This window comes from Terrapene carolina, unplaced genomic scaffold (assembly GCF_002925995.2).
Source record: "Terrapene carolina triunguis isolate 2854851 unplaced genomic scaffold, T_m_triunguis-2.0 Scaffold62, whole genome shotgun sequence".
In the NCBI taxonomy this organism is placed as follows: Eukaryota; Metazoa; Chordata; order Testudines; family Emydidae; genus Terrapene; species Terrapene triunguis.
The window spans coordinates 16,525,801-16,540,774 of NW_020664413.1; the positions used below are offsets into that span (position 1 = coordinate 16,525,801).

At 37.7% G+C, this 14,974-nt stretch overlaps 1 protein-coding gene across 5 annotated transcripts in view; it reads left to right on the forward strand.

Moving 5' to 3' along the window:
* Positions 1 to 11,622, forward strand: part of CCNT2 (cyclin T2) — a 48,427-nt gene extending 36,805 nt beyond the window's left edge. For 3 of the 5 annotated variants that reach the window (XM_026647425.1, XM_026647426.1, XM_026647428.1), the window contains 2 exons: positions 6,789 to 6,859; positions 7,125 to 11,622. In XM_026647425.1, coding sequence (XP_026503210.1) covers positions 6,789 to 6,859; positions 7,125 to 8,537 — 1,484 coding nt within the window. In that variant the 3' untranslated portion in view covers positions 8,538 to 11,622. The remainder of the gene's footprint in view (positions 1 to 6,788; positions 6,860 to 7,124) is intronic. The other 2 variants (XM_026647427.1, XM_024198902.2) reach the window with 1 other exon arrangement.
* Positions 11,623 to 14,974: the final 3,352 nt, after the last annotated feature.

Below are 14,974 nucleotides of genomic sequence, written 5' to 3' on the forward strand. Positions count from 1 at the left end.
CTAGATATTTACCAAAGTTGTTCACTGTTTGTTTGTTTTTACTGTTCATGATGACCAGTTTTGTGTCTGTTACCTTATGCTGCTCCTGTCTTGTTTCCATCTGTCGTCACTTGATTTAGACTTAGTCCCTGCCCCAAAGAGTTTATAATCTATCCCTTTATTTGTGTCTGGCACAATGAGGCTCTGGTCTGTGATTAATATCCCTAAGCACTATTGCAGTGCAGTAATAATAAATGCTGTCTAGCGTTTGCAAATCTATATACTAATCAGAGATGCTAGGAGATGTCTTATAAAGAAAAATCAAAAATCTCTGGTGTAGAGCTGTGGCGTACAACCCATGACTTGGATATGACCCACAAAGGCTTCTTTTGACCTGCTGTTTCTTCCATTTCTGTGTCACAAGTTTTTCATTTAAAAAAAAAATTCCATAAAGTGAAGAGAATATGAGCGGATGCAGCACTGTCCACAGAATCAGTGAGGCATCATAAAACTGCAAGGTTGTCTGCCTTCATTCATCTCAGTGGAATTTTCTTTGTAGTCTACAGATAAAAATTAAAATATCAGCATAATTTTACTGTTTATTTAGTAAATATATTTGGTTATTTGCTTTTTATTCTGGGTGGATATCAGTAATTAGACTGAAAAGATCTGCTAGGCTGTACCACTGATCTATGTGCCCAAGACATCTCTCATTCCTCACTCAAGCTTGGTTATATCCCTGGAGCAGCAGTATGCCAATCAGAGCAAATGTAGGAAAGGAGTGTATAAAAGGGGTGTGTAATAGGCTGATCAGATCACGGGGCTTAGCGCCATAAAGCTCCTGGGGAGATTAGTTTGCACTTATTTTGCAAGGCCTATTGAGGACTTGGCTCTTTGGGATTCCACTCTGAAATCTAAAGCTGCCTCTTGACTCAACATGTATTTTCAGGTACTTAAAAATGTTAAATTTTAGTAGGTAGTAGTAGTCCCTTTGCAGCTTCAAAGGGTACAGAGGCCTTAGTTGCTTCATGGATATCTTAATTGAAAAGACCTTTCCCACTTTCTAACATGGCACAAAATTTTGCAGAAGCAACATTGGAGGAATTGATCAAGAAGCTCAAGTGATCTGCAGATTTTCAAAGGGTCAGATGTTTTGTGTTATGTTAAAGACCTTCATTCAATTGTCCCTAAAGAAGCTGAACCCAGAGATCAGATAGTATGAATTGACTTTTACAACGCCCTGATACAAGTTTCATGCTGGAAACTCACTGAATTTTTTAAAATATCTGCCTTCAGAGTGACAGATACCCAGTGTTTAAAGGGCTGCTTTTTGTGCAGGCCTTTTTGGAATTATATTTATGAACAGACTTCTTGGAGAACTTTTGATTTGTTCAGACAACAATTCCCAAACATCCCAAGCTGTTTTTTGTAATGTGTGCGCCACTTTAGATCTGGATACCAAGAAGTTAGAAACAGTAAAAGTCTTTCCCAATTATGCTGCTTCTTTAGGACCCTCAAAACTGCGTACAGCATACTTCAAACAAATTTTCTGATTAAAATATGTAAATATGTAAGTCAATTTTGTTCAGCTCCTAGTACTGCAAAGATTAAGAACATAAGAGCTGCTACACTGGATCATGCTGATGGTCCACCTAACCCAGAATCCTGTCTCTGACAGTGGCCAGTACCATAACATCAGGGAGAGTGTACAGAACAGGGCAATTTTTGAGTGATCGACCCCATCTTCTATTCCCATTTTCTGGTAGTTAGAGGTTATGGGGCATCCTGAGCATGGGGTTGCATTCCTAATAGCCATTGATGGATGTATCCTGCATAGCTAATAGCCATTGATGGATGTATCCTGCATGAACTTATTTAGTTCTTTTTTGAAGCCAGTTATACAACATCCCAAGTCAATGAGTTCCACAAGTTAATTGTGTGTTGTGAGAAAAATTACTTCATCTTGTTTGTATTAAAGCTGCTGCCTATTAATTTCTTTGAGTGACCCTTGGTTTGTCTATTGTGGGAAAGGGTAAAAACTTCTCTCTACACTTTTTCCACACCATTTATGATCTAATAGACTTCTATCATATCCCCCCTTTGTCATCTCTTTTCTAAGCTGAACAACCCTAATCTTTTTAGTCTGCTCATATGGAAGCTGTTCTATCCCCTTGATCCTCTGTGTTGCACTTCTTAGAACCTAGTCCAATTCTACTAATCCTTTCTGAGATGGGGTGACCAGAACTGAACACAGTATTCCAGGTATGGGAGCACCAGGGATTTATGTAGTGGCAGGGTAAAATTTTCTTGTCTTATTTTGTATCCCTTTCCTAACAGCTCCTAACATTGTTAGCCTTTTTGTCCACTGCTGTGCATTGAGCTGAAATTTTCAGAAACTATCCACAATGACACCAAATTTTTCTTGAGAGGTAGCAGCTAATTTAGAACCCATCATTATATATGTATAGTTGGGATTATTTTTTTCCAATATGCATTACTTTGTGCTTATCATTTGCCATTTTGTTCCCCCGTCACCAGTTTTGTGAGATTCCCCTATAACTCTTCGCATTGGACTTTGGACTTACAAAATTACAGCTTTGGACTTACAAAATTATTGAAGATAATTATCATCTGCAAACTTTGCCACTTCATTGTTCATTCCCATTTCATTAATTAATATGTTGAATGACACAGGTCCCAGTGCAGATTCTTGGAGGACCCTACTGTTTACCTCTCTCCAGTGTGAAAACTTACCATTTATTCCTACCCTTCATTTCCTATCTTTTAGCCAGTTACTGATCCATGAGAGGATCTTCCCTCTTATTCTATGACTGCTTAGTTTCTTTAAGAGCCTTTGATGAGACCCCTTGCCAGGGGCTTCCTGAAAGAGACCCCTTGCCAGGGGTTTTCTGAAAATCCAAGTACACTAGCTAGATCACCCTTCTCATCACGCTTCTTGATACGATCAAAGAATTCTAATATATTGGTGGGGCATGACTTCCCTTTACAAAAGCCACGTTGACTTTTCTCCAGCATACTATGTTTATATGTGTCTGATAATTCTGTTCTTTACTATTGTTTCTACCAATTTATCTTGTACTGAAATTAGGTTCACCAGCCTGTAATTGCCAAGAATGCCTCTAGGGCCCTATTAAAAATCAGTGTTACGTTAGCTATCTTCCAGTCATCTGGTATAAAGGCTGATTTCAGCAATAGGTTACAAACCACAGTTCGTAGTTCTGCAGTTTCATATATGAGTTCTTTCAGAACTCTTGAGTGAATACCATCTGGTCCTGGTGATTTTATTACTGTATAGTTATCAATTTGTTCTAAAACCTCTTCTATTGACACATCAATGTGGGACTGTACTTGTCACCCAAGAAGAATAACTTTGATGTGGGTATCTTCTCTCCCCCTCTTCCCCCCCCCCCATCCTTTTCAGTGAAGACCAATGCAAAGAATTAATTTTGTTTTTCTACAATGGCCTTGTCTTCCTTGAGTGCTCCTTTAACGCCTTTGTTGTCTAGTGGCCCCTTTGCCTGTTTGGCAGGCTTCCTATTTCTGATGTTCTTAAAAAGAATTTCTTGCATTTTTAGTAAATTGCTTCTCAAATTCTTTCTGGGCCTGTCTTCTTATACTTAACCTGCCAGAGTTTGTGCTCCTTCCTATTATCTTTATTAGGACTTGTCATCCAAATTTTAAAGGATGCCTTTTTGCTTCTATTGGCCCCCAGTACTCTGCTCTTGAGCTGTGGTGGCATTCTTTTGGACCTTTTAATGTCTTTCCTGATTTGGTATATACATCTCATCTGAGCTTCCATTATGGTGGTTTTTAAATAGCTCCCATGCTGCTTGTATTTAGCCCTTTTGACGATTCCTTTTAATTTCCATCTAACGAGCATCCTCATTTTTATGTAGTTCCCTTTTTAAAGTTACATTTTACCGAGGTGGGCTTTTTAGTATTATTTCTCCTCCCCTCCTTGTTGCATTTAATTACACCTGTACCCCGATATAACGCTGTCCTTGGGAGCCAAAAAATCTTACCGTGTTATAGGTGAAACCGTGTTATATCGAACTTGCTTTGATCCGCCGGAGTGCGCAGTCCCGCCCCCCCCCCCCCGAGCACTGCTTTACCGCGTTATATCCAAATTTGTGTTATATTGGGTTGCGTCATATCGGGGTAGAGGTGTACATTTTGGTCCCTATTACCAAGTGGTTGAGCTCTAGTTATCTCTTGGACCAGTACCCGTCCTTCACTTTGGACTAAATCAAGAATTGCCTCTCTCCTGGTGGTTTTCAGAACTAACTGCTCCAAGAAGCAGTCTTTTATGGTGTCTAGAAATTTTATTTCTGCATCATGCCATGAGGTGACACTTACCCAGTCAGTATAGGGATAGTTGAATTCACCCATTATTATTGTGCTTTCTGGTTTTGTAGCCTCTCTAAACCTCCCTTAGCATTTCACATTCACTGTTACCATCCTGGTTAGGTGGTCAGTGTATATTCCTACTTCTGTACTACTTTTTTTTTTTCCCCCCCCTAGGCATTCAATTTCTATCCATAGTGATTCTGTGGTACAGTTTTGTTTAAGATTTTTAGCTTATTTGACTCTGATTTGTTTAACGTATAATGCCAGTCCCCCAGCAACGTGACCTACTCTGTTATTCCTGTATATCTTATACCCTGGTATTAACGTGTCCTATTGATTATTCTCTTCCCACCAAGTTTCTGTGATGCCTATTTTATCAATATCCTCCTTTAATCCCAGACACTGTAGTTCACCCATTTTAGTATTTAGACTTCTAGCATTTGTATATGAGCACTTGTACATTTTGTCAATATTCAGTTGCTTGCCTTCGTGTGTTATATTTAAATGGGACTCCTACATTTGCCTGTTCCTCACTACATATTACCTGTATTTTACCAACTTCTTTCCTATCCTCTATACTAAAATAAAGTTCCCCCGAAGGGATGTCTGCACCTGAACCATGAACTCCTCCACCCCTATCAGGTTTTCCCCAGTTTAAACAATCCACTACAACTTTTTCAATTTTACATGCCACTTTGGTTTCATTTTGGTTAATGTGGAGCCCATCCTTTCTTTATAGGCCAATCCTTCCCCAAAAGTTCCCCAGCTCCTAATAAATGTAAATCCCGCTTCCCTGTACCATTGTCTCATCTATGCACTGAGACCTTGCAGTTCTGCTTGCCTTACTGCCCTGTGATTGGAACTGGAAGCATTTCAGTGAATGCTACCATGGAGGTCCTGGACTTCAATCTCTTACCTAGCTGACTAAACTTGGCCTCCAAGACCTCTCTCCAACCTTTTCCTATGTCATTTTGATACTTACATCTACCACCGGCTCCTCCCCAGCACTACCTCTGAGACTATCTAGAATGATGTTTCATGAGATCTGCTACCTTTGTACTCAGAAGGCAATTCACCATGCAGTTCTCTGAATCATCACAAACCCAACTATCTACATTTCTAATAATCAAGTCCCCGATTACTATTGCCTATCTTTTCCTAGTAACTTGGCTCCCTGCCATCGGAGGGATATCCTCAATGCGAGAGGATATCATGCCATCATCTGAAAGGTGGGTCCCAACTATGAGATCATTTCCCTATACTCTAGTGTGATGGTCTCATGCCCTGAGACTTTCATCCTCCTTAATAGCACTCGGGCTGTCGGACAGGAGGTAGGACTACTCCACCATGTCCCTGAAAGTCTTCTGTATAGCTCTGCCTCTCTCTTTGCTCATCCAGTTCAACCACTCTGGCCTCAAGTGCACATACTCTGTCTCAGGGCCATGAGTAGCTTGCATTGCATGCACACGTATGCCACCTGTCCATGAGGCAGGTGGTAATACATGTTGCACTTAATGCGATAATGTGGGTAGTTGCCACCCTTCTGCTGGTTTTCTGCCTGCATTTTTACTCTTGGGGTGGCTTAGTGTTGCCTAAGTTTAGGATATGTTTGTTAGGTGTATTGGGTTTTCTTTATTTTGTGAGTTTTCTTGAACTTGGTGACTTTCTATTTGTTAAATCTCTTGGATTCCTTCCCTGCCAAACTTTCTCTGCAGCCAAACTCCCCTGGCCTTGGCGGTTCACTCAGTTCCTGTGCTTGCTCTCTGTCACAGGCTCTCTGTTCAAGAGGGGGCTCTCCCAAGAGGCCTCTCAAAGTAACTTCCTCCCCGCACATACTAGACTACACCCCTTCATACCTATTATTGATTACTTCTGTCCTGGCCTCTAAGGGTATGTCTACACTGCAGTTAGACACCCGCTGTGGGGCTTTTTAATTACAGTGTAGACTTCCGGCTCGCGCTGGAGCCCAGACTCTAGGACCCTGCAAGGTGGGATAGTTATAGCCCTTGGGTTATCACTAATGAATGATTTATTCTGCTTCCACAGTGGCTAACACCTCCAAGAGGGCTATGAGTCACTAGTGCAGCTTTTCTGACCAAGCTTGTTAAGATAAGGTTTAGATCTGGGTAAGCTTTTAGATTTTAAACTGCTTGGCTTATAAAACGCTCAGCCCCTTCAAACTAAATTTTAAACTAAACTAAGGTTTTAAGGTTTAAGATTTAAGGTTGTGCGCTATTACTGAAAAGATGCAAGAGGGTACGTTCTCTAGTGTATTTTGATGTACAGCGGTAGCAGGGTCCACACCGCCAGTTACTGTGTGGCAAGCTGGGGTTCTATAAATGTACACCATGGCTTGCCTGTACTATCTGACTGAGTAGACAAAACCGTAGATTCTGTTACCGATTCAAGTGTGAAAAGAGGCTTTTGGTTTTTTTCACCAGAGCTTACACACGAGTTTCTGCAAATATTAGAGAAAACGCCTAGCAGACTGAAGAGGATTCGTAATTGGAGGGTAAGAACTTGTTGCCTAAGTAATTTGCCATGGGACATAACTGCCACAAACCTAAAAGTAAGATTGTCAACTTCCTGAACTTTTCCCTGGCAGTATGTTCATAATTGTATGTCCCTCTGTAGTTCCCTTTTATGGTAGCTTAAATTAAAAAAAAAAAAAAAACCATGAAATCCACCTTATTTTACCCAGTTTTGAGATATGTTAGGTAACTGTTTATTTGTAGATCTTTCTAAGTTTGTCCTTACTCTTTTTCCTTTTCATATAGGCTAATCAGGCTGCTAAGAAACCGAAAGGAGATGGACAGGTATCTGAGAATTCTCTTCTTGGTTCATCTTTGGTCCAGAATTCCATTTTGGTGGATACTGTTACTGGTGTATCTGCCAACACAAGCTTCCAAAAATCATCGACATCGACCTTTCCTCCACCAGTACCTCTGAACTCAGGGAGTATGTCTGTTCAACACAGTCATGCACCTGAAAACTTGGCAATATTAGCTACAGGAATGCCAAGTACCTCATATAGTTTGGCATCACACCAGGAATGGCCTCAACATCAAGAACAAACAAGGACCGAACAAATATATTCTCAGAAACAGGAAACTACATTACCTGGTAGTCAATATAATCTGAACTTCCAATCAGGAACTTCTGTACAATTGCATTCTGGGTTACATCACAGATCTGACAAACTTACTGAGCATTCCACTGGTAAACAAGACTATGCTCACAAGTCAGGAAACAAACACCATGGACAGGTTGCTGCTCCTATAGTTCCTCAGAAAATGTCCTTGGATAAATACAGAGAGAAACGCAAACTAGAAACCCTTGAACTGGATGTAAGGGAACATTATGTAGCTACCCAAGTAGAACAGCAACATAAAAAGCACATCCAACCACAAGCAGCCAGTAGCAGTTCTGTTACTTCCCCTATTAAAATGAAAATTCCTGTTGCAAATGCAGAGAAACCAGAAAAACATTTGTCTGATAAAAAAGAAAAGGGTGGATCACTCAAACTGCGAATACCAATCCCACCTACAGAAAAGAGTTCCAGTAAAGAAGATCTGAAAATGAAAATTAAAGTTTCTTCAGAAAGACACAGCTCATCAGATGAGGGCAGTGGAAAAAGCAAACACTCAAGTCCACATGTTAGCAAAGATCATAAAGAAAAGCACAAAGAACATTCTTCAAATCGCCATCACGGTAGCAGTCACAAGCATTCACATAGTGGTGGCAGTAGTAGTGGCGGCAGTAAACATAGCACTGATGGAATAACACCAACTGTTTTGAGGAGTCCTGTTGGCCTGAGTAGTGATGGTAATTCCTCTAGTTCCGGCTCTTCAAGGAAGAAGTTGCACAGCAATGATGCTTCTCACAACCACCACTCCAAATTGAGCAAAAGTTCCAAAAGTTCAGGTAGTTCATCTAGTTCTTCCTCCTCTGTTAAGCAGTATGTATCCTCTCACAACTCTGTTTTTAACCTTCCCTTACCCCCTCCTCCCCCTGTCACATACCAGGTGGGCTACGGACATCTCAGCACCCTCGTGAAACTGGACAAGAAGCCAGTGGAGAACGGTCCTGATGCCAATCACGAGTACAGTACAAACAGCCAGCATATGGACTACAAAGATACATTCGACATGCTGGATTCGCTGTTAAGTGCCCAAGGAATGAACATGTAATCAATTGTTTAGGTCACTTTTCTTTACTTTTTTAATTTAAGAATTGTTAGAGTGGAAAACTTCCTAATCTAGCAGTAGCAACACCAGCTGTTGTTGCCATGGTTTCAGTATATGTAAGTGCTGCTTTATCCTTCACTCTGAAAAGAAGAGGTATAGTAAACAAGTCTTTATCTCCACATACAATAGTGTTATAAATACTGTAATAGCATGGAAGGTGCAAAAATCTCAGTATTTCTACAACTGCAGCTAAGAACAGTAGAATGATCATCTGCTTTTAGGTGTCTAGGATGCCTCAAGCATTGATTATTTATAATTTTGAATACTGCAGCCACCATTTTTGTTGCTTAGCTTTTGAATGAGTGTAATTGTTTCCTTGTGTATTTATACTGTATGTATGATTTGCATGTTTCAAAGATAAAGGGATTAAAAACAGTATACTGACAACTGTTTACAAGAAAGTGGAGAAAAATGTACATACATTTTTGTATGTTTAGATATACCATAAATACTCAGGATTGGAGCTGCTTGTAAGTATAACAAAATATACATAACTTTATTTTATCTTGTGTCAGAGTCCATCAGTAATCTAAACAAAGGTGACGCTTTGTCATGTTTATCTTGAACTGTAGGCCTTATTGGAAGCTGCTTAAAAGGGCACTTCACTAGAGTGGGTAATCTAGTACCATGTATGGTCATCCACGGGAGAGCATCACCAATGAGGCAATAAAGGAGTTTGGGCCTCAGTTTGCTGATTGTGACCAGATTGACTGCTGAAATGCGCCCCAAGCTTTCTGAAGGAAAAAAGAATAAAGTTTACATAATCTTTTGATGTGAAGTGCATTTAAATGTTTATTGGCTTGATGCAGTAATATAGGCAGAGCTGTTACTTAATGATTACGTAGATTAATGTGAGTTAAGAACTGAAATTCATAAAAACTTATAGTGAAAAATTAGTAAGTTGTTTTTTAAACTTTAATACCATAAGTTATTTTAATAGTAAACAGGGATCACTGTTTCCATTACCATTTCAGAATAACAGCCATGTTCTGAATTCCAAAAAGTGTGTTTGTGTGTGATGCCATATTTCTTTTACAGGTGAGAATGCAGTCTTCACAATAAATAAGAGTAAAACTATGATATCCCAACTTTCCTTTATATTCCAACAATAAAATAGTTACCACTGATTCTCTGTGCATTGTACTTGTGATTAGTTACAAAATTGGAGGTTACTTGTTTTGTTTTTAGCTCTGTGAAAAATCACTCTCCAATTAAACCACTAGTATACACTTTATCTGTCTGCAAGTGTCATAATATGGCTTGTGTACTGTTTGCACAGTCTTCTGCCTTTTTAGAAGAAATGAGAGACTTGAATGTTTATACATCATTTTTGTTGAAAGCCAATACTACAGTTCCGTTTTACCAGCTGACAATTTACTAATTTTATGGTTGCGCTTAAAATCATTAATAAGCTATGAATGAATTCAACATATATTCAGTATAAGGTAGCAAAAGCTGGTTCCTAGTGACTGTTTTGATTTTTTTTAAATATACAAGAAGTGAAGTTTTGCTAAATCACCTGCACATGCAGTTAGTACTCAGTGTAACTGGTTGTAAACACTTCAGAATTTTAATCTGAAGCTTAGCCCTTTAGTTCCATTATTAAATGAAGTGCTTTAAACTACAAAATTGTTCAGTACCTACCAGTTTGTAGTTGCTATATTATGTAACTACAGGTATATCAATTACTATGTAATACTCAGTTTCCAGTAATGCAAAAGCTTGTAACTAAGTTTTATTTGAACAATGGACATTACTTTTTACATCTAAACATTTTAAATTGAAAAACAGAATAATGTGTCTAGGTCCACATTTAGCCTTTGCCCATGGATATACAGGATACAAAACTTTACCCTTAACTGCTTTGAATTTTTCTACATTCAGAAAAAATACTTCAACATTATTACATTTGTTTCACATTGTTGGATATGTTCTAACCCTTTTAATAGTCTCTCCTCTCCACCTCAGCACTAAGTCTGAAGAATTGTTGACAAATGTAAGCAATGTAAACTGTGCTAAACTAATATGCAGAGATAGAAGATAAAATAATAATAAATTGTGTTAAAATACTCTTCACAAAGTATCACAATATTTGCTTGTAAGCCTGTTAAATAGCTGTACCATGAAATGCATCTTATGCATACAATGTGGGTACAGCAATATATTGTACTATAAATATAGCATCTAATGTTATAACTTGGAGAAGAAATGCCAGGCAGGTAACTGGTGATGGTTAAAAGCAAATGGAAAAAGGCCAGAGATCTTCACTTGAGGTGATGACTTACACAAGTCATTCACGTTGATTCCAGGGGTTTGTGAAATTACGTTGACAAAGGGTTGCTATTCTAGGTTAATGAGAAACTGTGATTTCAATTTCTTTGTAAAGAATATCCACAAATAAGATTATTTTTAGTTTGCATTATAATTGTGTAAATATGTAAATATGTACTGAAGTCTTGCTCTCTGAGATTAGAGTTGACGTGGATATGGGGGGTGGGGAACAGCAAAATATCACTAATTCACACTGACTGAAACCCATTGCAAATTACTGAACTTTGAATTACAGCATGTTCCAACTGTTTACGGGATCAGCATTGGTCCCATAAGTGAATGAATAAATGCAATAAAAAAGCTAATACGCCACAATGTACTTTGTTCACTTTGATTATAGTTTTGTTACTGTTTTGAGTGAATTTAATAGAAAATACACTATGTATTTTGTAAAAATGAAGTCTTAATTCTGAAACCTCACTACAGTGCTCAGCTATTAAATCTCATCATTTTTGTGATATGTTAAGTGTGTGGATTATTGAAATTCTACTGTACGTTGAATCTTTAGTCTCATTGCTAATGGTGGAAGTACTGCATTAAAGTACTCTAGACAATGTTCTGTATCTTGCTGTGGTCTAGTACTTTTGGTATTTGGTTAAAATTGAAGTGCTGTATAGCTTTTCTGCTCATTGTAGATAAATGTTTCATGTTAAAATAGCCAGTTGCAATTTTAAAACAGCCCTTTTATGAGATTAAAACTTCACTTGTCTTTTTCACGGACAACTTGTGTAAAAGCTATTTATTAATAAAGTTCCTTACCTCGCCACTCTCACTACTGGGCAGAAATACAGTCCCATTTCCTATAGTTACCTTGCCAATTTTGCTTGTATATATTAATTATAGAAAATCCCCTTGGATTTGATGACAAAACATTCATGGTTTTTCAAATGTAAACAGAAAGCACTTTTGAATTTTGAAAAGTAACATAGTTTAACTTCTAACTTTTTTCACAGTAATTTCTAACTCAGCAGAAATACGTAGTCGGAGAACTTCAGAAAAGCAAGTTTTATAACTTAGATGCATATTTAAAAAAAAAAAGTGCAGTACCTACTTTTCATTTGATATGAACCAAGTGGGAACTTTGATTCTTTTTTCCATATCAAAATGTGTATTAATGTTCATGTAATAAGTGTGTAAAGTTTAATTAAGTACCTTCAAGGCCTTGTGGGACTGTCTTAGGAGCATTATAGCTATTTTATCTGTAATTTGAAATATACTAATTCTTGGTTTTAAAATTATACTTCCTCCAACAAAGCAGAATTACAAGGATGCTGGCATTCCAAGCAGTTCTACAGGGAGAAAGCTGTTATTCCCTTGCTCCTCTCAAGTCTTCTATGAGTACTGAAGCTGACTAAATCAGTCAGCTGTAATTGGTTCCCAGACACTGAATGTTATAAATACAAGATGACTCTGGACTACTTACCTTCCCCATATCCCTACAATTGTAGCTGGTCAGTTCTTCTTGCTCATAAAAGTCCCTTACTAAAGATGTCCTATGGGGTCACTGATTATCTTGAGTTCTGCTCAGAAGCCTTCCCTGTTGGGGGCAGTTTATATTTGATCCTTTTGTTTCCAATTTCCCTTTGATCTTCTGGCTTACTTTCTCTCACCTTCTTAAAGAATTGTCTGATCACTGAGTCATTTTAATTACTTTTTATATGGATGTGGTATCCCAGTTGCTCCAATGGGATCTTCGTAAAATAGAATAAACTACACTGATTCCCTCTGTCAGTTATTCTAATGAGATTGGAATGACAATATATAATGTTGCTTTTACTCAAGATAGCTCAAACTTTAAAAAGTTGTAGCCTAAATGAAAAATTAACTCAGTAGTGAGACACATAATGGAGGGACTGGTGGGTTTTGAATTAAAAAGTACAAGAAACTTGATTTAAAAGTTTCGTCGGTTTTTTTTAAGTGAATCATGTAGCTATACTACAACCACTTCAAGAATGTCTGCTGCATCATATCCAGGTGTTGTTGTTTAACTTGTATGCTTTATTTTGGGCTTACTACTTCTACTTCTCCCCTGACCCTTTGCCTTGGTATATACACCGCTTTTGTACCAGTGTAACTGCCAGATAAGGGTAGGGGGTTTTTTTTTTCACCCCAGCAGTATAATTATACTGGTACAAAGCATAATGTGGCTGCAGTTATATTGGTGTAAAGTTGCCTTATACTAGTATATCTTATTTCCTTTCCCATAAGCTACAGGTGTAGTTAAAGTTCTACAATGTCTGTGTGTAGACAAGGCCTCTGAATTTCCAGTGCTTCCCTTTGTCCGTGTGCTGTAGTATCTAACTCAGTGGGTGAAATTTGACTTTAAAATCTTATATACTCACTAGGAAATAGCAACAAACTAACATTTTAAGCAACAAAGATTCTAAAGCTTTGAAATTTTCTTTGAATAACAGATGCTAAAACAATTTCAGATGTCACCAAAGCATCAGGGATTTTAACAGGTTTATATCAGTATGTTTAATGCTCTCCCTGTTTGAGGCTATTCTTACAATGCTTAGTTTTTCTAAATATTAAAACATCTAGGGGTTACTAGAATACTCTAATCCACTTATTTTTAACAAGTTACTCAGTGCAGCAGCTTTTATTGCAAGACCTTCCAGGGGGAATGTGAGGATTTTGTTGAAAAACATAAAATTTCTACTCTAATACATCCTGCTTGGTCTAGAGCACCTCTGTCCATTATTATTTAGTATAAGTGGCATCTAGCTATTATTTCATTCTAAATCAAAGCTCATCTTTACTTTGAAGCCTGCCCTAACCTGAAGAGGCAATTATTATATATCCTGGAACTATGTATACCTCACTTCAGGTCATAGGACAGATAATTGTAAGATAATGTAATGAGAAGATGCTCTAGTTTTCAAGGACTTTGCATAAGGATCCATCTATGTTCTGTAAAATGGGACTGAATTATTTGGACTTTGGGAAGTGAGTGTGAAGTTAGGATTATTATGCTGGCATAATGTTCTCCCACTCTTACATGATACGTAATGGAAAATATTAATAAAAGTGGTAGAAGGAACAATTGTTTAGCAGATTTTATGTGACAAGAATCTAAAATGATTTTACTGGGAGACTTTAAAGTGAGGGGAAATTGGGTAGATTCAGTTAAGTCAAAAACTTTAAAATATAGTTCTAAAGAAAAAGTTGGTTTTATAAGATTTTTTTATTATTTTTGTAACCTGTTAGAAGCTTGAACAAACTTCAATTTTGCCAGCTACTTCCATTTTGCAAAACATCCCTTTCAGATTACTGATGGCACTGAAATAATATCTAAGTGTCAGCACAGTTGTAGGGGAAATGTTCATTACTTTGTCCTCTGAGACAGCCCAGTAAAGTGAGAGAGAATCTGCTAAACTGCTTTCTTTTGACAGATGGTGTATATAATTTTGCTCAATTCTGTGGAATTTTAAATATATAAAAACCCTGAGAAGAAGCATCACTAGATATAGTATAATTTTTTTCAGTACTTAAAATTATGGATATAAATCACTTTAATTCCCCTTTCAAGGAGAAATTCTGATATTAAATGTTCTATAAATTTTGTATTGTACTCAACACTGTGGCCAATAATATATCTGAAACTTTGGTTTCCTAATGTGGGCTAAAGATTTTTGTTCTAAGCTAAAATATAGCTTCCACCTCAGTCTAATAGTTTCATCCATTCTGAGCTATTCTGCTCAATTCCCAGTGTTCTATACGACAGTTTAGGTCTGAATTATGTTTATAAACCTAGAATCATGTGGTGGCTCTGCTCCTCCAAACTCTCTCCAAGTCACTGTCTCCACTATATCTTGTTGGCTTTTTGCTGTTGAATTCAGTTTTTTATCCTGCTCCTAAGTTTTCATTGTGTTGCAGACTTTTGTATTAACCAAGGCATTTAGGGTTCTTATCACCAGGAAGCAGTTCTGCTTTATTAAATACATCCCTTACCCAATATATTTCCCTATCAAATTTTGCTAGTAACTAGCTGTTCCGCTATCCACCCACTATCCACTCTACCAGTGATTCTCAATCTACTTACCATT